This window comes from Oreochromis aureus, linkage group 18 (assembly GCF_013358895.1).
Source record: "Oreochromis aureus strain Israel breed Guangdong linkage group 18, ZZ_aureus, whole genome shotgun sequence".
NCBI lineage: Eukaryota > Metazoa > Chordata > Actinopteri > Cichliformes > Cichlidae > Oreochromis > Oreochromis aureus.
In genome coordinates this window covers 25,775,892-25,798,819 of record NC_052959.1, presented here as the reverse complement: position 1 = coordinate 25,798,819, position 22,928 = coordinate 25,775,892, and the positions used below count along the sequence as shown (strand labels likewise).

General features: G+C 37.8%; 1 protein-coding gene and 1 non-coding gene across 2 annotated transcripts; one reads left to right on the top strand and one right to left on the bottom strand.

Annotated features, from left to right (window-relative positions):
• The first annotated feature begins 3,111 nt into the window (after positions 1-3,111).
• LOC116326929 (transcriptional regulator ATRX homolog) lies at positions 3,112-21,442 on the top strand. Its single transcript, XM_039601742.1, has 25 exons — positions 3,112-4,034; positions 4,129-4,182; positions 6,307-6,378; positions 7,318-7,383; positions 7,846-7,905; positions 8,039-8,095; positions 9,053-9,121; positions 9,611-9,661; positions 9,756-9,812; positions 10,179-10,244; positions 10,322-10,369; positions 10,482-10,556; positions 11,221-11,292; positions 12,043-12,090; positions 12,380-12,451; positions 12,682-12,759; positions 12,862-12,921; positions 13,144-13,224; positions 13,997-14,086; positions 14,237-14,287; positions 17,511-17,555; positions 18,290-18,367; positions 18,453-18,489; positions 18,894-18,945; positions 19,677-21,442. Exons 1-25 carry the CDS (start codon positions 4,032-4,034, stop codon positions 20,617-20,619), a joined length of 2,385 nt encoding a protein of 794 aa, XP_039457676.1. The 5' UTR covers positions 3,112-4,031; the 3' UTR covers positions 20,620-21,442.
• Positions 9,389-9,507, bottom strand: LOC116326958. Its single transcript, XR_004199965.2, has one exon. It is a non-coding gene; the product is annotated as a 5S ribosomal RNA (ribosomal RNA).
• Positions 21,443-22,928: the final 1,486 nt, after the last annotated feature.

The following is a 22,928-nucleotide window of genomic DNA, read 5'->3' as shown; positions in this document are numbered from 1 at the left end:
ATATGTGTCCATATTTGTGATTGTGTCACTGTTATACTTTTTGCTGATTTTTTTTCATTTAACAATTACATTTGAGGGACCCTTAGCATGTTCAGGATTATTTCAGCTGTCCATTTTGCTTTTCCAATTTTTCTATTTAAGTTATTACTATTGTGTTGAGTCATAGCATTTCTGCTGCTTTTCAGTATTTGTGCTAAATACAGCATTTCTGCAAAATCATACTATGTCTGCTATTTTATGAGATTTGTGCTAAATACAGCATTTCTGCTAAATCATACTCTTTCTGCTATTTCATAAGATTTGTGCTAAATAGTGTTTCTGCTATTTCTGCCAAATTTAGTATTTTTGATTAATTAGGGTTTTCTACCAAATCATAGTACAGTTTTACTGCTTTTTATAGGATTTTTAGAGGATATTTATATTGCTTAATATAGTATTTCTGCTTTTTATAGGATTTGTGCTTAATATAGTTTTCTAAAAAATGTAGTATTTATGCTTAATCATACTATTTCTATATATTTCTGCCAGGTCCCCAGGCAGCTAATCCTCTGTGAGGACTGATACATACAAATACATATCAGGGCCTGCACGGCGTCCCAGCCAGTCAATCATATCTGGGGTCTGCCCTTTCTTCTCTCGTCATATCTTTTGATAGATTTCCACAAAGACCTGAAAATTTCCATGACTGTTCACCAAAGCCTGCTGTCTCTTACGGTGAAAGAATTATATCGATACTCCAAATAGATTTTGAGTTAGAAAGCGTTGTTTGAGGGCAGGTCAAGGCAGTTTTGCTTCGCCTCTACTCAGTTATGGTGCATTACAAGTCAAATATCTTTAATAATTCATATTTTAATGATAAATTGTTAACACTTGAAGATTCCCCATCTCTTCTGAACAAACGGTGTAAGAATGACCGTTCTAGCCCCTACGGTTAGGAAATTATGGCCATTTGTTTGAGAGGAATCCTCACTATGAGAAATACACTGCAGAAATCCTGTCTCTCTGTGCTGAGTGTGTAAAAACGGCTGCACCTGTTTTGGCGGGAAAAAGTACACAGCCTCTCTGATTGGTGGATTCAAATTTAGCAGCTCCCAGGCTGCTTGACTGACCTAGAAACTTGCTTGTCTCTCCCTGTGTGTGTGTGTGTGTGTGTGTGTGTGTGTGTGTGTGTGTGTGTGTGTGTGTGTGTGTGAGAGAGAGAGAAAGGAGGCGAGAGAGAGAGTTTTATGGGAGCATCTTATTATATGATTTAAATTCAATATATTTAGACTGGTTGACTGAATTTGATCCTGTGTGTGTCTCTCTGTGCATGTGTGTTTCCATATGTGTCCATATTTGTGATTGTGTCACTGTTATACTTTTTTTTGCTGATTTTTTTCATTTAACAATTACATTTGAGGGACCCTTAGCATGTTCAGGATTCTTTCAGCTGTCCACTTTGCTTTTCCAATTTTTCTATTTAAGTTATTACTATTGTGTTGAGTTATAGCATTTCTGCTGCTTTTCAGAATTTGTGCTAAATACAGCATTTCTGCTAAATCATACTCTTTCTGCTATTTCATAAGATTTGTGCTAAATATAGTGTTTCTGCTATTTCTGCCAAATTTAGTATTTTGATTAATTAGGGTTTTTCTACCAAATCATAGTACAGTTTTACTGCTTTTTATAGGATTTTAGAGGATATTTATATTGCTTAATATAGTATTTCTGCCAAATATAGTATTTCTGCTTAATTATAGTATTTCTGCCATTTTATAGTATTTGTGCTAAAACATAGTATTTCTACTAAATGTAGTATTTATGCTTAATCATACTATTTGTATATATTTCTGCCAGGTCCCCAGGCAGCTAATCCTCTGTGAGGACTGATACATATAAAATTTACATATCAGGGCCTGCACGGCTTCCCAGCCAGCCAATCATATCTGAGGTCTGCCCTTTCTTCTCTCGTCATATCTCAGCGACAGATGTACAAAGAGCAATGCCAATCACAGTCAAAGTACACCAAAGTCCGCTGATTCACCCAGTACAAAATTATGCTTCTAGTCCACCTAGTTTTTGAGTTACACGACGTTTTGTAACTCCAAAAACAGCGTTTTCGCCTCTCACCGCAATCTAATTCTGACTGCTCATCAGCCTGTTTTCCAGGCGCCGCTCTCTTTCCCAGTGGCGCAGTTGGTAATGACACAGGTCTGCAACCCAAAGGTCGTGGGTTCAATTACACCTTGGGCAACATGTGTTTTTTCCCTACAAATTAATACACTATCACAGACCACTAATTCATATTCATCATTTATTACAATTCTGCCAACTTTTATGATTTTAGCAGCTTTTCTAATATGGACCTCAGATTCTTGTTAACACTCCATGGCACAAATACTCTTCCCTTTAGGCTCTGTGAATGTGTGTGTGTATCAATATTTCTCCCATTTTAAAGTATTACTCCTCCATAATTGTATTTCTGTTAAATCAAAGTACTTTTACTACATCTTAGTACTTCTGCTCAATAGTAGTATTTCTGCTAAGTCATAGTATTTCTACTATATTATATTTTTCTTTCTAAATATAGCATTTCTGCTATATAATTGTATTACTGCTATGTTATAATATTTGTGCTAAACCAGAGTATTTCTGCTGAAACATAGTATTTCTGCCAAATGATAGTATTTCTGTCAAATTACAGTATTTGTGCTAAAACATAGTATTTTTTTTTTTTAAATTTCAATATTAATAGTAAATTACAGTGTCTCTGGTAAATCGCAGCATTTCTGCTATGTTGTACTGCTTTTCTAAATCATAGTATTTCTGTAATGTTTAAGAATGTTTGGCTAAATATATTCTTTCTGTTATCTTATACTATTTCTCCTAAATTCTTGTATTTTTGAGAAGTTATCGTGTTTCTGGTAAGTTACAATATTTCTGCTAAGTTCTGCTATGCTATTGTATTTCTGCCAAGTATTATGTTTCCTCTAAGATATTGCAGTTCTGCTAAGTTACTACATTTTAGCAAAGTTCCTTTGCTTCTGCAAAGTTTTTACAAATTCTGCAACTTTTCAGCTTTTTCTGCTAGTTTCAGCAGACAGCTTCAGCGTTCCAGCATCCACACTGCATTTTCGCAGGAAATGCAAATTTTTCTAGTTTCACAGTTGTTTTACCTATTAAAAAAAGAAACACATTTTATTTACTCACGTTTTAATGACAATTCTAGCAGAGACCCCCGGATATTTTTAATTAATGTTTGTACAGTGACTTCTTTTGACCTCCTCAAAGAGTCAGTATATAGAGGGATCAAAAGTGGTTTCGGTATTAATGGTTTTCAACACAGACTATACTTTTTGAAGGGATTTTCTCTAAATGTATCTAAGTTTTAAGTTTGAAAGTTTAAGTTTAAAAAAACGCACCATATGTAATGAGCTATATTTTTGTAAATTTACACAAATTCTAAAACTCCAAACATTGTTTGAATATAGCTTTAAATGTCAGATATTGATTAAGAAAAGGGTTAAAATGTACAGTAAGCGTGCTTGCCAAAGCTGCTGATGGTATAATAGGTGCTTTTATTTTTAGTACACAGACAATTTTTTTTTTACAGTTATTTGAGAGACATTAACTTAAGTACTTAACCTGCTGATATCCTTCTAGTTGTATTTTTATACCCTAAGGCTGTAAAGGGAATTTCCGAACTGCTCCCGAATGCAGCAGAATCGGGTTGACCGCTCCCAGATGAGACGAAGACTCACCCTCACCTGGACAACGGGGTATAGGTGAAGCGGACAACCTCCGCCAGTTTCAAGCGATAACCCAGATCTGTGGGAAGTATACCCAGCCAGTTTCTTTTTCCTTCTGTTTTGTAATTTGTTTTCCTAGAAAGGAAGGAGGATCCTGACCTGCGCAGCTCGCTGAGTGAAAACAACCGACAGACAACAAGTAGAGGACACAAAGTCCTTCTGAGGGACTTTTATATTTATATCCGCTAACCTCTGACAACAAACGGGACAAGTTCACTGTAACGGAGACAGCAGTTCCCTGTAATGGTACGGTGGCCGTTACACGTTTCGCCCTTTATGGTGAACGCCTTTATAAAAATAGCGTTGATACAGTAAATATGTAACCTCCTGTCTGTTACAGGAGCGGTACGGTAACCTTGATTTGGACCTGGAGTGTGATGGAGGAGCTGTCTCTGTGAGTACAACTTTAGTTTGTCGAGGTTTGTTTTGTTTCTTCCTGAAGTCAGCCAGTAAGCATGTTCAACACTGTACCGCAAACTGTGCGACCGCAAACACGCGTAAGTATGCGGAGAGTTCACGCTTGCTCTTCAGCGCGAAGAGACCTCAAAGTAACCCCTGCGAGGTTACTTTAAGGGTTTATTTTTAAGCGACTGTAACTTACTCGGGTGATCGAAGGCGAAAATAACCCTCCGGATCTCTCGTTAGCTCTGCCTTTCACTGTTAAACTGCCATACTTCAGGTTTGTCCGCTAGGACAAACTCATAAAACTCATTAAAAAAAATAGTGAGTAAAGGTAAAAGAAAAATCTGCTTAGGTTGCTCAAAGCTCAAACATACGTTTTTTTTTTTTTTTTAAATTCAAAAGTTTTCTCACTTTTTTACACGAGAGATTGTTAAGCACACCAACACCAAGACGCAGTGGTCTGCTATCAGTCCGCAACTGAACAGGGTCAAGTTAGCAATTGCATACAATCTGTTTCTGATAATTTAGATATAAACTATTTGTTGAAAAAAATCACATCTTGCTATGTGGACATAAATTTGCATTTAACAGAAATTCACATGAATTGTCTCATTTGTACACAGCAACCTTTCTGTTCTATAGGAATATGACCATAATACAACCAGTTGTCTGTCAGCCAAAATGAGCTCCCTTGTTCGTAGTATCCACAGAGTACTATTTTAATATATTTAATAAAATATTGATGTTTGGTCTCCCTGCATCAATACCAGATCTCCATGCAAAATATCGTGATACTGTTCTAAATCAATTCTTTCCCCTACTCCTACAATTCTGAGACGTTGATTTAAATGTCCTCTAACATTACCCCAGTGAGTATGTACCATTCACTAAACTAGTGATGTTTAACTTAAAGAATAGCAGTCCAAATCTATGGTGACTATCACAAAAGGTGGCACTTGTATGATACATGATCCTGCGTCATGCCCAATAAAGCCAGTTTCTTACAACAGCTGACCTTGGAATAATATCTTCCCTCTGGAATAAATAACTGCCTGAATGTGTCACCAAGACAGCATGACTTGCCCAGAAGGACCTTGCCCCAACTAATCTACAAAGAGCACATTCACAATAATGAACAAACATGTTTGGTTTTTTTTTCCTGTGACGTAGAAGAATATTTCCAGGCCTGCTGTTTTCTTCAGCCAGAACATTCGAGTAGATCCACTGGGCTCATGTCCAGCACTATGTAAAATATACTGTGTAAAATAATGCCCATTTCCCTTATCAGACTTTTTCAAAACTCCAAGTTGGGGTGGTGACTGTGCATGTTCCCACGACTGGTTGAGATATAGTTGTAGTACATTCACATTCTAGTCTTTAATATACTAACACATGCGTGTCCATTATATTTGATATAGATATATACAAATTACTTAACAAGGATTTTAAGTTAAAATAAATTAAACTTATAACAAAAACTGTTAGTAATTTATTAATTCTTTTGTTTATTATTATTTTTTTTCTTTCAAAGTCAAAGACTTTATTATACTATATTTGATTTTGGACACTTTTATGGTTTTATGTGCTACTAGTGTAATGCACAACCTGGACAGTATGAAGTTCTGTACTAAACAAAGTGGTACAAAACACAGAAAATGACTAACTTTTCTCTGACATGTCACCTGTAATATACTGGAATAAATATTAAACAATCTGATTATGTCTGAGCTGCTCTGCAAGTTTACCGTGAGGCCCAAAGGAAGACTTTGCTTCACTTAAGTGGTCAGAAGCCAGAAGCATTGTGGTCTACTTTTAACTTGTACCTACACATGCTGTAAATATAAAAATCACTTATGATGTTTTCCAAGTCCAGACATGAAATCAGCTTCAATTCCAGATTTTACATTCAAACGTGAGATTGGAGTGAGATCCTTAAAATGTGTAAGTGCATTAGTAACAATTGCATTAGTTAAAATCTTTCCAGTTTTGAGTCCTGACAGCAGAACTGTAATCAGCGAGGCATTTTTTTATACTGCAGATTTACATCTTTTAATGGCAATGTTACTTTGAGATGGATTTCAGTAAATGAATGTCTCTTTTTAAAATTTTCAATCAGCAAAAAGCCTCATTAGTCAGTGGGATATTCAAAAAATCCTCCAAGTCTAAAGAACTGCTTCCATCTGCACAGGTAATGTTGCAGCTTTAATTATCCTTATTGTGCTTATTTGTTTATTTATTTTGTTGTCTTTTCAAAAGCTTGGATCGAGGACTGACTTCCAACAGATTGCAGCAATTAGCTGTAACTAATTTTAATTAATTAACTTGAAACAATCAAATTGATGTATTTGTAATTAAATTTAAAACAACTTTTTTTTAATAATTACACACTTGTATGTCCAATTAATGAACCATATTATTCATTAATTTGATATTTAATTTATTAGTTCAGTGAGTAATGTTTTAAAATCTATTATTATTATTGTTTTTTTCATATTTGTGGTTGTAATTATGCTGGAATGCTTAAAGGAATGCCTAAAAATCTGCCAAAGAGGATCAGATATGGCATTATACTACAAATACAAATCCTGTCAAGTCAAAACTTTATGTTATGAATATCCCAAACAAGTAATGTAATTAAAATGATCCCACAGGAACTTTCTCTAAACCAAAATTAGTTCTTAAGTTTTTATACAGAAGAAAAAAATATAGAGAGCAAAACAAGCAAACATTGATGAACAACAGTCTTTTCAATGTCAAAAGGATTTAGCATTATCAGGAAAAAAAAATTAACCAAAAAAATCTTCCATAGGTCAAATGACCCCCCCCCCCTCAAAATACAACGTTTTATAAAAGATAGAATAAGGAAGATAAACTATTTTCAAAAGTTTGAGGATGTTTTGAACTGTCAAAGATTAAGCCCTAACAGTAAGTTTGGATAATCAGTACCACATGCATTGATAAAAGTAATATTTTCCTGTTTGTTTCCTCTTTTGCTTCAGGTTTCTCTTTGTTTTGTTGGTCATGTTTTTAAATATTTATAAGATAACAGGGAATAAAAGTTTTCTGCCTTTGTGGCTTTAATTTTCTTAGTTTCATATAACCAAAAACACCTTTTTTGTTTTTGCAGGCCGCCTTGACATTACAAAATCCTGAACTGTCTGCCAGCAATGACAGTTTAACCAGCAAGTCAAAGGTAAATTTGCTCTCTCTCTCTGATATACATATTTTTTAATTCAAATTTTGCTTGTAGTTTAACATAAGCATAGAAATGATGATGTGCAGAATTTATAGCAATTGCTAGTTTTCAATCCTGTCCCTATTTAATTACCTGCAGATCTTATATATGTATAAACTAAAGCTACAAAACTCCACTAAATGTTTATAACTTGGGAAAATCTTCAAAGCTACAATGAAACAGAGTTTTAAAAAATACATTATTTAAAAATAATTGCAATGTAGTTCATTAAAATAGCTGCTGCTATGATTTGCTTTTAGCCAATCATTAAGCTGGACTGTTAAATATTTAATACATATAAATGATTTGGGTTTTAGTTGTACTTCACAGAGAACAACGACTACCCAAATTCATGTAATCTCTGTGGATTTCCTACCTAGTGTTATGTTTTGAAATTCTTTTCTGTACATTTCTCTTTAGGATAAATCAGGTGTGCTGGGTGGATTACAGAAACTATCTCCCAAACCAAGACATGTGCAGGTTAAACACAATCTTTTATTACATGTCCTCCACTCACTGGAGGTTCATGCAGGAAATACTACTAATGGCTAACTGGCTAAACTGTGTATTATTGTGTTATTTGTTATTTACTGTGCATTCTTGTGTGCTTCAGGATCTAAAGGACATTTCAGCCAGTAATGACAATCTGTCTGAGGACACCAATGCAAAGGTAGGTCTGATCAGCAAACAGCAATTTGAGATTCCCTTTTAAAGTTCCCATTTATGTCTTTATTAACAAAACTACATTACATCGATGAGAGGTCCATGCTAACATCAAAAAGCATTAGTCAAAATCTCTACAAGAGATACAATCAAAACTCTACAACATAAGAAATGCAACAAAGAAATACATCTTAATAAAAATGGTAATATTATCATTTAAATAACAGTATAGGGAATGACAATGCCTCCTTCTACTGATTATTTCTCCAGTTAACTAACAGGCTCTGTCGATTGTTATTAAAAGTGCATTTAACACTTCATAATACAAAAAAGTATCCAAGCTGAATGAATGAATTTATTTGATTGAATTTTAATGGTAACTTCAAACACCAAAGGAAAAAAGCGACCTGATAAATTTCAGTTTAACCACAGATAAATGTACTGGGCAAGAACATGTTTTTCAGAGATTTATGAAATGGTTATGTTTTGAAATCTTTATGTATGATTTTTCTAGTATCATCCCCTGGAAAATCAAAATGTGCTTTATTAGTGACTTACAATACGTTGGTGATTTTGAGCTACAGTAGCTGTGTGCCTGAGTGGACAGGTTTTTTTGTGTGTGTTTGTACGAGGGGGAAAAACCTGCATGCATCAGCTATGTGGAAAAAGTGCTGGCAAATGTTTGGGGCACTGAACCCTCCCTGTCCATGTGACTGATGCGCCAGTTTAAACAAAGATAACTGCTACTTTATTCATTTAAAACTGAAAAAAGTGTTTTTTTATACAACTCTTTATATATCTTTGCACATCTCTTTTTGTTACTTTTAGGAGTCAGGTGGATGACAAGTAGAATTTAAAAAAAAAAAAATGTAAAAAAGGACTCCAAAAGGGGTCTCACTCCTCTTAGTTTCACCTATGTTGAAATAAGTAATAAGTGGTCAAAAGCTTTTGTTTCTCTTGTTAGGAGGATTTGTCCACAACCGTTAAGATCTCAGGCAGCAACGACAATCTGCCTGTGAACAGCAACACTAAGGTGAGTAAATGGACTGATTCTTATATAGCGCTTTTCTACTCTCCCAGAGTACTCAAAGCGCTCTATACAACATGCCACATTCACCCAATCACTTTCTCTATACATAGTGCTTTCTAAGTACATTCACACTCTGATGGATGCGTCGGAGAGCAACTTGGGGTTAGTATCTTGCCCAAGGATACTTGTCATGGCAGAGCCAGTCTTGGAACCACCAACCTTCCGATCAGTAGATGACCTGCTCTACCTCTTGAGCTACAGCCACCCAAAAGCTCACAGCACCTGGTATTCCCAGGCGGTCTCCCATTCAAGTACTAACCAAGCCCAACCCTGCATAGCTTCCGAGATCAGACGAGATCGGGCGTGTTCAGGGTGGTATGGCCGTAAGCCGTACCACGCCGTGATGCTTCCAAGTGATTCTTGTTAAGGTAGCGCGCAGCGTCAAATCCTTGCCAAACACCAATTTTAATATGATTTGATTTTTTTCTTTAGGAGGCAGGTGGGATGTTTAGCAGTATGTTTAAAAAATCCCCAAACCCTCAGGTAAGAGATTCATAGCAATGTTTCAGTCCATTTTCTGGACTATTATGAGTATTGTCATTGAGAAAGTTTTTAAACTTTTTTTTCTGACCTTCAGGAGGATTTTGCTGCACCAGATGAGCTCTCTGGCAGCAATGACAAGAACCACGCAAAGGTGAGTTGTTGTTTTTTTTTCCCTGTTTGAAAAAAACAAACAAAACAAAGGTTAGCTACCATAAGTAAATAAGGTGACACAGGTGTCACTAATTGTCACTCCAGTCATGTTTAAGACTATGTATAGTCGACCCCCAAATGCTCTTTTTTTATGCCAGACACAAAGCATGGCATTAGAAAAAAAGATTGATCACTTTTGTTTCATTTTCAAAAGTGATTTGTTGATTTGTTGCAGGGCTCAAATGTAAGGACATTGCTTGTATGACTTTAACGATGAATCATTTTGATGCTGGGTTGTTTTGGAGTTAACACTGCTGTTTTTGTCTGACTGACTTTTTTGTTTGATTACTATTTCCCTTTTGTTAAGGATGATTTGTCTGTCGATGATGAACTCCTTGCTGGTAATGACAGTGCCGGGGAGAAGTCTTCAAAAGTAAGTGATAATGTTACTGTTACAATATACAGGAAATACGATCAGTTTCTAACCTTAATTGCTCTGAATTCTGTCAGGGTGGCGTTGCAAAGGTCTTGAGGAGTCCCTTCACTTCCTCCTCTCAGGTTATTTCCTCTCTCAGTAATATCACGTCATATCACGTACTCTACCTGCCTGTGCGATGCACATGTGATTATGCTTTCTTGTTTGTGATATACATACTTTGTATGTTACCAGGATAAAGAAAAGACTGGCCACTCAGGAGACTCACAGGAGAACAGTTCTGCCACAGGGAAGCCCAAAACCAAGGAGGTTGGTTGTTTCACCAAGCTGAATTTAAGCTCTCTTTAAAGGAGCCTTAACCCTGAGATTTTGCCTCACAGTGATTGATGATATACACTGACCTCATTATTTTAACCTTTCCCCGTGCTTAATCAGAGGATGCACGAATATAACAGTGTTTTAATTTTTTGGAAGTAAGAAAAACAACAGTTTGGCTTGATGATTTACTCTAAACGGTAGCTGTTTTTGTTTTACCTCATAATGGTTTCAGTCAAATGATGAAGAGCATGCTCTACAGTGACAAACAGGTGAGAGATCGCTTAAAATATGTGAGACATGGAGAGAACGAATGCCTCAAAAGCATTTTAAAATGATTACAGTGTTGTGAAAAGTTGGTTATTAACAGTAATAATAATAATAATAATAATGATAATACATTTTATTTAAAAAGCACCTTTGAAGACATCCAAGGACACTTAACAATAGAATAAAACACATAATAGAGATGACAAAATGAAGAACAATAAAAACAAAAGCACAAGATAAAATTAACAAACAGTGGGAATGACGGAGCTGAATCCATTTCGATATGCAAACAAAGTAAGGATGCTCTTGATTCACCCTTGGGGGAAAAAAATCTGAGGATTGTACAGCAGCGTTCGTCCGTTGATTTCTGTCTGTTCTGAATGAACAGAATGAAAAGGAGGCGGGCTCAATAGAAGAAGATTCAACTGTCAGCAACAAGAAGTCATCAGGCCAAAAGGAGGTACGGTTATAGATATTTTTCCATGTTTAAAGTACATTTCTTTGACATTTCTGTTTATTTAATTCAAGTTACGTTTGACAGACACTGAGGGGAAGCCTTTTTTAGTAGGAAGCTTGCTGCTTCCTGTTGATTCAGTCAAAAGTTGGGTTTAGTTTCACCACCATTGACGTAAATATGGTGGTGGGGCCTATGGGAACAAGCAGTTGTTCCCATAGGCCCTGTCTGCAGTCCTGCCTCATTTTTCCTGTCAGGCTTGTTGAGATCTTCCTACATTAAGTCTTTAAATTAAATGTTGCTGAGACAAAACTTCTTGAATATCCGTAATCAGCCAGACTCAGTGTTCTCAAACCATTTTTGTCATTTATTGTGCCTTCATTTACAACAACTCACTCACTAGGAAAAAAAAGGACAACAAAAGAGGTGTAGTTCACCGGGTTGAGGAGGTGACCCATGTTTTATAAAGGTAGTGCCCTGAGGCCATTTACTACATGTCTTTCCCCTGCCCTCTCTCCACTTATTCCCTGTCTTCTCTCCACTGTCCTGTCTCAAAAAAGGCTTAAAAGTCCCCCTCAAAATATGATTTAAAAAAAGGACTAAGATAAAACAAAACCAGGAATGCCACCCTGCTGTGGCCATAAGGCTTCCACAGAATTTAAATATGGAGATCTAAATATAGTCTCAGACACCACACAAATAAAAGCTTTATTAACTTTAAGCTTCAATATTCTCCTGATGTTTTCTCCCTCCGAGAATGCCGTGGTTGGAGCCATGTCCAAACTGATATCTTTCCGCCAAAAAGTAACTACACTGCTAAATATGTTTGATGTTGGTCAAGGTGTTACTGAGGCACTTGTGATCGTGGCTGTTTTTTGGTGATTGTTCAGTTTTAGCAGTAACAATGTTTTGCACACATTAGGGATGGTGGCAGTGGTATAGATGGTAGATGGTACTATTTATCCCACAGATTTTGCAGACTACAAAAAGTGCTGGTGTGGGGTGTACTTTTTCCAATTGGTTCCCTAATTTCATGAAAATGCCACCTCATTTTTATATTCATAAGCCTAATATTTATTTTCCTTTTGTTCAGAAAGACACAGAAGATGCAAAAACACTCAAGGAGAATGAAAAACAAGTGGGAGAAAAATTTAATGCATCACCCGTGAGTCCTCAATTTACCCCCCCCCGCCCACATACATGCAGTCAAAAATAATCAGACTTCTTCTTATTCCATACCTTTCACCACTTCCTTCTTCTCCTCCCTGCATGGCTTCCTCTTATGAAACCTCCCCATCGTCATGCGCTAGTGCCTTCAGTTACACTGTGTGTGTGTGTGTGTGTGTGTGTGTGTGTGTGTGTGTGTGTGTGTGTGTGTGTGTGTGTGTGTGTGAGGTCAAAAGTAACATGAACCAGTACGAAAGAAGGGAAAGGAGTGCAGCTATCCTGGTCCCATCCAGACCAACTCAGGAGGTTCACATGCAGTCAAACACAGCTGCCTCTTTTTGTGACGTGTGGCCTTTGTTGGAATATTCTAACTTCTGCTCTCTTTGTTGATGTGATTTTGTTGAGCAGGAGGTGAAGGGGACGTCGTCACATGACAAAGTAAAACCAAGAAGAAGTGAGGATAACAATGTACGGTTTGCATTTCTCAGGTTTTACGTTAATTGCCCAGAGTTTTATTATGTTTGAGGGAAGCTGTTAGAATACTGTTAGATCATTTGAGTGGCTTTTAAAGAATCAAAATGTTTAAAATGCACTGCTTTGTATAAATAGAAAGCCAGTACTTGGCATTAACTGGCTGTTTCACATTCAGTTTCAGCTTTGAAACAAGTATTTTATTTTTGTCCTGTACAGGAAGGCAAAGACATGACCTCCACAGAGAAGAAAGAAAAACCTGCTAAGCCTCCTGCAGTTCCTGCTCGACCATCAGAAGAGGTGAGCTCCCTGAGTTTAGGGAATAGTTTCTGTCTGTGATGATGTGTATTAAAGCACTACTTTAAACCCTTATCGTTTAGAAAACTACTGTGGTTTATTTTCGGAGCTGAACAGAATAATTAGACACAGTCGACAAGAGCAGAACAACCAACGGGTATTAACATTTTCATACAGTACAACGATTAGACTCTAAAAAAGGGTTTAATGTTATTTTAGAGAAGTATTGATTATCAACTGATTATCAGAAGTTAACTATGAAGCATGGTTGTTTCTTATCGCCGCTACAAAAAAGATGAAAAACTTAGATGAAATTAGTCAGAAATGTCTTTATTCTTGTGAAGAATTGAAGTTTCTCCTTACGTTTCATTTTAGCATGTGAGCAAACGTGTGGGATAAGATATAACTGATCGAACGTTTGGCTAACCTGATTCATATCATCATCTGCTACTTCAGTACATTCCTGCACAATACAAAAAAAAAAACATTGCAATTAACTGATTAGTTTAATTTGTGGCAGAGACCATCAGGTGAAGAAGGTGTAAAAGGAGTTGAATCTGCTGTAGCCAAAGACGGCCTTCGTCACGTCGCTGTACCGTAATAGGCCTTCAATTGCGGCCTCCGAAGGATGCGGCCTAGGAATTGGAATTATATCTATACTCATCAGTAGAGAAATAGAAAGGTCTGGGGTTGTGACTAGCAAAAACCAGGACGTGATGATTATTATTTCATGCTCATGTTGACCTTTTTGTTTTGTTTTTCTTTTTTACTTCAGGCTGCATCGGATGATGTAGGGGTGAATGCAGATGAGGAATCTGCATCCAAGGAGGAAAAGAATGAAGAAGAGGTCAAGGAAAAAATGGAGGTTGTTAAACTACATTCCTTCTGTTCATGAACAGCTTTTGTTTTTAGTTGGCACAAACATTTATTCATTTTACTGCAGGAGTATTTCAGTATTTGACCTTTACAATAATTCTGAGATCTTTTTTGTTTTTATTTTATTTTTTTCTTTTAGACCAAAGTCAAGAAAAAAAAGAAGCACAACCCGTTCATGCCTGATGTAAAGGTAACATTCAAACATGCAACATGCACAAACAGTTCTCTTCCATTTTGGTTTACACAGCACAACCAAAGCTAATCAGTCAGGTTTTTTTGGGGGGGGGGTCGTCACGAGAATGGCTCTGTACCTTTTGTGGAGCTGACACTGAGCTGGAGAAACCAGAATTTGAGCAGACTGATCCAACCTGACATCATGCTACATGCCACTTTCATGAAAAGCGTATCCACCCATTTATTCTGTGCTAATTATCATTAGAGAAATCTAATGATCAGAATGGCAATCCTCCTGGCACTTAACAGCAAATACTATATTACTCTGTGTTCTTCCTCAGTCAAACAGCAGCACTCATTCGATTGTTTTGCCCTCTTAGCTACAGGTGTTGTGCAAAAAAGTGATCGTCTGCCAGAAAGTGATTGCCGTCTGCGGGAGCGCGCTCAGCTGCTTAAAACTGTAGCGCCCAGATTACTTACGTAGACAGCTACTTCCATGCAACTGATATAAGGTGCAGTAAGCTGAACACAGCTTCAACCGTCTGTTTGTTGAAAAATAGTTTTCTTGTTAGTAACGGTAACACCATTACATGTAACGATAGGAATAGTAATTAGTTAGATTACTCATTACTGAAAAAAGTAACACCGTTAGTAACGCCGTTATTCCCATCACTGGTCCTGCCACATTAACACCCTGATTAAGAAAGCCCGCCAGCGTCTCTTCTTCCTCAGAAGACTTAGAGACTTCCATCTGCCACTGAGGGTAATTAAAAACTTTTAATCCTGCACCACTGAGAGCGCCCTGACGGCAAACATCTGCACCTGGTTTGGGAACAGCACCAAGCAGGACAGACGAGATCTGCAAAGAGTGGTGCACTCGGCCAAATGCATCATTCGATCAGAGCTTCCTGACCTGCTGTCCATCTACACCAAGTGGTGCAAGACCAAAGCCAGGAAGATTATGATGGACCTCTCCCATCCCAACAATGGACTCTGCTCACTGTTGAGGTCTGGGAAGCGCTTCCGCGCCCTTAAGACCAAAACAGAGAGAATGAGGAGGAGCTTCTTTCCCCAGGCTATTCGGGCACTGAACCAGGTGTAGGACTGAACCCCCCCACACACATCACATCACTGTAGGACTGGACTCTTTTACACATCTCATCTCCACACGCAGTCTGGTTTTTCCTTTTGCACACTTCGTACAATTTATAATTTCTTTTTATTAATAATTTCTTATGTAAACTGTTATTTGCACATCGTGCTGTAAAAAGTTAATCTGTAAATATTACTGTCAATTCTTACTATCACTTGTCGGGCACAGCAATAAGCATTTCACCTCATGTCATGCTGTGTATGGTTGTGTGTGTGTGTGTGACAAATAAAACTTGAATTTGAATTTGATTTGCCAGCTTTGACAGATGTCCAGATGGGGTAACCACATTTACTCAGGGCCTTCTTAATGTGATGTTCTTCTGCTTCCCTGGCCGCTGTGTCTGTGGTTCGCTCTATGTTGTCCTGATGTCCTGATGACACCCAGTTTGTGCTCCAGTGGATGCTGTGATTGCAGCCATTCCCCAGCTCTCTGTGAATGGTACTCATGGCCATTGCTCAATGGTCTTTGATCAATGATCAGTGGTCTTTGATTGGTGGTTGTTGATCAATGATCATGACAGTTTGCATATTAATGATCAAGGAACTGACCTCACAGCCCATTGTTCATTCAGTGGGCTAGTTGCAGTCATTGTGCAAATGTACTGTTTATAAGGTTGGGGAAACCTGCAGTCAGCTGAGACTGAAGAAGTCACTTGGATGAGTAACGAAACGTTTCTCCCACTGAAAGCGCTACCTTTTGAGATTTACTTACCTAGATAATTGAGCATGCATCAAGATAGCTGAAAATATGCTTGACTTTATGTCAGGGACTGACAGTTCTCAGCTCTCCCAAAGATCTAATGGCCTGTAACAACAGATCTGAAACCATATACTGCCAAGAATTCCACAGGTTCCTGAGACAAACCCAGTCATAAACTTTCTCCAGGTCTACAAAGCACATATAGAGTCTAAGTCAAACTCCCACAATCCCTCTAGAAGTTGTCCGATAGTAAAGATCTGGTCTACTGTTCCATGTCCAGGACAGAATAAGCATTCCTCCTCCTAAATCCAAGGTTTGACAGTTAGCCTGTGCAACATTCTGAAATAAACTGTGCTATGGTGGCTGAACAGTGTGATACCCCAATAACTAGACCACACCCTCCAAACCCCTTTTTGAAAACCACCACCGCACTGTGACATAAAGTTAAAGAAGCATGGTCAACCAAGACAGCCCTACATTGTCCAGAGCAGGGGTCTCCAACTCCAGTCCTGGAGAGCTACTGTCCTGCAGCTTTTAGATGCATCCTTGTTCCAGTAAACCTGAATCAAATGAATGGCTTGTTACCAGGCCATTGCCAAACTTGATGGCATGCTGAAGAGGTAATTCGACCATTTTCCCATTTTCAACTGTGTTGGAGTAGGGATACATCTAAAAGCTATAGCTGGACTACTCTAGTAGGACTGGAGTGGAGACGCCTGGTCCAGAGCCTGTATCTGGTGGCAGATCTCATCTAAACCTGTTGCCTTGCCATCAGCGAGCTTTTCAACTACCCCAGTGACCTCTGCTATTAACAAGTGGTGAAGCTTCCCCCAAGCTTTCAATCTTGCATGAGCTTTGAATGGCATAAAAATGACCCAAAGACAGAAATAGAATCGTGTAACTTGGCTCTAACTACGATGTCTCCAAAATTGCTTCTCCCTTAAAATCTTGAGCACTGAACTCTGTTTGAGCTCATAAAGAATTTTGATTAAGGTGGTAAAAAGACCTTCTGATATACTGTTACACAAACAGAATTTGTTTATTTATTTCTTTGAGAAATGAATAAACAAACTAGCTCCAAATTTCTCTGCTGTTCTTAAGCAAAGGAGTATTTCTGTGTTGTTTTGGCAGGTAAGCTTACATAAATGAATTTCCATGGCCTGCCTTCTTGAGCAATTCACTGACCTAGTCTTAAACCTGAATACCAAAGAAAGTGAAAAGGAAGAAGTTGTATGTTTTTTCCTTTTTCAGCTATTTTTTTCCTTGAAGAAAAATTACTTATTTAAATTATTTATTTATTTTATGTCTAAGATCATAAAACGTCCAGATAAGTCCTGTGTTGGTATTACAAATGATTGAACTGTGTGTCTGTGTTTGTTTATTTCAGGCCAAATTGATACAGAGACGTGCACAAGAAACAGCCCAAGCAGAGGTAGACAATATAATCAAAATAATATATCAAGAAACTTTCTTTCTTTTCTTTCCTTCTCCCTCTCAGCCCTCGCACATCAAACTTTAAAACCAAAAGTAACTTTTTAACCTTTTTTTTAAAATCTCAGAGTATCACTGTATTTGCCCACTACATTGACATTTTGCTGGTTTAACCACTGTTGTTCAGGACTTACAAATTACCATTACAAAAAGCCTGTTTTTGTCACCTAATGCCTCCTTCCTCCACTCTGAAAACAAAGACTTACAGTCTTTGCAGAACTTGTCTCTAGAGTGTCTGCTCACCTTCCAACAGCCTCTATTGTAGTCTACATGTTTTTCCCCTTTCCAGTGCTGACATGAAACCCACACACAACAGCCGCGCAGTGTTTGTGCATGTCTATACCATGGAAGATGAGATGAGATTAGGCTACAATATGCCCAGACTTCTTTCTCTGCTTCCTTTTCCCCTGTTGAGTCATTTAACTTCTGCAAAAACAGCAGAAATAAGTCATTATTCCCAGAATCCCTTTCACCAAAACTTCCTCCTCTTTATATGTGCAACAGCCATGTAAAAAATGAAACTGACCAAATGTGTTGCATGATAATGTCATTCATGCTCAAGTACTGTGTATTTTTTTCAGTTTCACTGCAGACACAATCTTTTGTTGAAGTAATTATGATTAAAATGGTGGTTTTGATATGTAATTTTATTATTTACTATTTTTTTCATCTCAGAGTGAAGGTGCAAACAGGTCTGTGTTTGACCAGCTAGAGGACTACCGTATTGGCACTGCCTCAGCTGAAGATAGTAATGTAGGTTTTTGACATTTTAGTGCAGTCTTCACTCATTATTTGGAAAGCAAATATAACAAACATGGAACCTAATGATGTCTTTCAGGATGTGGTTCTTATGGAATGGTGGGAAACTGTGGAGCGTAAGTTGAAAATGAAATGGGTTTTTTTGGGGGGGGGGGCATTTTTTTTTGCTTTTATTTTTCTTAGAATGTGAAGGCTTTTTTGCTTGTTAATTTTTAACCAACCAAAGAAATTATTTTAGACTAGATTTATCCCATTAAGCACCTTTTGAAACATCAACTGCTGAGTAATTCTTATCCCTCAGCATTAGAAACTAACTTCACTCATGTTCTTGTGGTGAAATGGGACCAAATTCTTTCAGCCAGATGTTAAAATCTGGTAGAAGGTCTTTTTTTAAGTGTTGATGCTGTTATAGCAGCAGATTAATATCACGCATGAGTGTAATAGTTTTGCATTCACATACTTTTGGGCCGCTAAGATGCACAAAACGATGATAAATCATTCTTTTGTCATTTTTTTTCAGAATGGAAAGACCCACCTCAACATAAAGACATGACAGAAAAAGAAGAGGCCAAGTAAGCTTTAATATGCTTTAATATAAGTGTTTATGCTTCATTAAATGCTGTTTTTGGTCTTTCAGGGGTCTGTTCTCCTATACTTCTTTTTACAATATATTATCTTGATTTAAATGCAACAATTTAGGGAGGCAGCACATTAAAATGTCTTTGCGGTGTCTCTTAAGAAGATGGTAGCATTTTATGTTGATTTCCTTATTAAGCATTAAATCGAGGCTGCTAATTCCTTGTCGCCTGCTATCTTTGCCAGAAGGTTTAGTCTGCTCTGATGGTTAAGATTCAAGAGTTGAATATAAAAATATTGCTTTGGTATCTTTCTTTGTTGCCATATTGTTATCATATTGTGATGTGAATAAAATGTAAAAAGTTATTCAGGAGCTGCTCAAATATTGCTAGGCCACAAAATTTATAATATATCTGCATCATAAACATCCACCATGGAGAACTGAAGAAGCTCATACCCCGAAACAACAACACTTAACTTTTCTCCTGCAGAATGATAATCAATAATCAATTCCAATGAAAACAGTGGCGTGAATAATCTTTAAAAAAAGGTTTGATGTTTTGTCATGCTTTGAGAAACAAAACATTCTGCTTTCCTCAAAATCACTAGTTAAATATCAAGATTTTGATTAATTAACACTTACTAACTTCTGTTGGTGTAAATGAGACAAAATGGCCTTTTTTGATGGAGTTACTTTGTATAATAGGACTCAAATTTCTTTTCTCAGGGCGTTTGCTTCGACCGCTGACAAGCTGCAGAAGGGCATCAGAGTGTTCAACAAACTCTTCACTGAGCGGGCAGAGAGCCTCTGGCAGCATGTCATCGACCTCAACAGCATCGCAGATGGGCTCGACAAGTTCAGCAAGAACACGAAGATCGCTCAAATCACAGGCGGCTCCACCAGCGCCATTGGGGGCGTCGCCACTGTTGCTGGCCTTGCTCTGGCTCCCTTCACCATGGGAACTTCCTTGATTGTGACTGCAGTGGGACTGGGCATTGCCGCGGCAGGCGGTCTGACATCAGCAGGTGCCGGCATCTCCAACCAGGTCAACAACACCATGGACCGCAAAAAGGTGGAGAAGATCGTGCAGGACTACCAGGAGAAGATGGAAGACCTGAACAAGTGCCTGACGTTCATCAAACAGGGTATTGAGAACCTGCGCAGATTTGACCTGATCAAGATGAAGAATAGTGCATACAATCAGGACTTTCCTGCACTTACTAGCAGATTCTATGAAGATGGCGCCATGGCAGGAAAGGCGATCCTCGTCAATGCCAATGAGATCATGCGTTTTGTCCAGTTTGCCCATGTAGCAGGTAGCACCGCAGCCAGAGCGGTCCAGATTGCTAGTATGGCAACTGGTGTGCTTACTGGACTCTTTGTAGTTATGGATATCTACTTTGTGTCCAAAGACTCCAAAGAACTCAAGAAAGGGGCAAAATCAGAGTTTGCTGCCAAAATCAGGGAGGTGGCGCAACAGCTGCACGACGGTCTGGTGGAGCTGAACTCAATACACCAAGAGCTGCAGTTCAACTCGCCAGAAAATAATGCAGAGAAGACCACCAAAGATCTGGACAGTAAGAAAAGAGAGAAAGACAACAAAGAAAAGAAAGAGAAGGATGGAAAAGATTTGAACAGTGAAAAGAAGGACAATGACAAGCTCAGATAAAGATGAAATCGACCGCATTAAAAAAGCCATCAAAAAGGACCTTGAGAACAGAGAATGTTTGACACATAACTAGGAAGTACTTTCAGCTTTGCTTCCTTGTTAAGGGTTAAAGGAAAACTCAGTCCAATTCCCAAAAGACAAACAAATGTTTTGTATTTTACTATCTATGAGGTGGTTGGTGCCAGATTTTTAAAGTAAAACTGCAATCAGGCGTATTTTAATTGTCCAAAAGGAGCCCTTAAAGGTTAAAATATTAAGTTAAATATCTAAACCTGCAATAAAGGATCCGACTTCTTTAAAGATGCATTTGCCTTGATGATATTGGTGTTTCAGATAACATCAAGAATAGCTTATTAGTTTTGTATATTTTAATGAAAAGAGCTAATTTAAAAAAAGGTAACTGGATTTTGTACTGCTGCAGCAGCTGTTTGGAAACCCTAGTTTGGACTTTGCTTAAGTTTATAGCTTGTTTCAATCTAGTGAGTCATTCCATAAAAACTGGCTGCCCCATTTACCTTCAGGAATGACTTAGCTGCTCGCAGTGTTTTAAAACAGTCGAACCTCTGTAGAGCTAGAAGCTACTGAGCGTGTGCACAGGGACTTACAATCTATAACATTATTTCCAAAGCGAACAATTTGTGGTGGTTGTTGTTGTGGTGATATGTTAACTGCCTGTCCTTTTGTAAATGTGTTGCAGTTACCGTATTTTTCGGACTATAAGGCGCACTTAAAATCCTTTAATTTTCTCAAAAATGCACCTTATAATCCGGTGTGCCTTATGTATGAATTCTGGTTGATCTTACTGATCTCGAACCGATTTTATATGGTACACGATGCTCAAAAATCTGTCAAGAAATGTTTTAGTACAACTTTGCTAAGCTACGAAGCCACACCGCTTGATGGATTGTCGGAGCATTACGGCTACCGTAGTCAGGAGCCTCGTGGAGTAATATGTACTGTGGTTCAACATAATATTACCATATTGTGTGTATAAGGACCACAAAATGGCACATGTTAAGAGACTTACTAAGCAGATTTCAAACTCAAGGCTATCAGTCACGCAGTAGAACATGGGAATAGAGCAGCTGCGAGAGAATTCAACATTAATGAACAATAGTAGGGAAGTGGAGGAAGCAAGAAGAATGAGTTGAGTAAAGTTTGACTTATCTGACTGTTTTGTTTGCTTACTGCGCCTTATAATCCGGTCCGCCTTATGTTCCAAAAAATACGGTATACATATATTAAGAAATCCATTTCTTTCAGTTGGTATTATGCAGTTTAGCACTGATGGAAAAATTTTATTTTAATTCTCTATTTAGTTTTTTGTTGTTGTTGTTGTTGTATTTTGTTTTCCTTCCCAGTATACATAATTGATAAATAATATATTTCAAATCATGTTTTCATGCAAAACTATATTAACTTTAACATAGTTTAGATCAGGGGTCAGCAACCTTTCTGATGATGAGTGCCATCTAAAATTTCCTCAGAAGTCAATGTGCCATATGATTGCATTAGCAATAAATTTAATAACACTCTATATTAACAGTTACACACTATATAGAACAACTTTATAGAATTATATTTGTTTGCAGATGTTTGCAGCTATCAGCGAATAGTTATCAGCTATTTTGAAACAAAAAAAGACACTTTTTATCCATAACAAGAACTCCATAACAGCAAATGAACTGTACAACTGAAAATGTAAATGCTATTTATGGTCTCCTCACAACAATGATAAGAAAAATAAACTGGGCCAATATGGCATGTTTGTTAATACAGAGATACACATGTTAATGTGATCTCTGGTCTCCCACTTGGAGACACAGGTCTCCAAGCATTCAGACGGCTACCTGAGGACACTGTTCATGTGAGAGAAAATCTGCTGACACAGATATGTAGAGCCCAGTACTGTCAATAAGGCCTCTGCAATGTTCTGAAGACAGTTAAACTTGTCAGGTAGTGATGTCCAGCAGGTGAAAATGCAAGCTCCATGAACACGCACAGCTATGGATTCCAGCTGCGTTCGTAGTTCTGCAAACTTTGACCCCCACAGAGTCGAGCTTTTCAGTTCAATCAGCTGCATTTCGATGTCGCATTAACTGGCATTAACTCAGCCAGTTAATGCCAGTTAATGTGAGACAAATCCAGCTGCTCATTAAAGCTTTCTGGTTTGATCAGTCTCGAGTCTACGGATGTATCCGTGTATTTCTGCGGTGCTGATGCAGCGCTGAGCGGACAGCTCCTGAAACATTTGAAGTGTTGGAATGTGGAAATTTCAACATCACTTGAAAAAACTGCCAGCTAGCAAC

Coding starts and splice junctions, on each gene's coding strand:
- LOC116326929 (XM_039601742.1), top strand. Junction 9,813..10,178: donor ATGACAAGAACCACGCAAAG/GTGAGTTGTTGT, acceptor CCTTTTGTTAAG/GATGATTTGTCTGTCGATGA. Junction 10,245..10,321: donor CCGGGGAGAAGTCTTCAAAA/GTAAGTGATAAT, acceptor GAATTCTGTCAG/GGTGGCGTTGCAAAGGTCTT.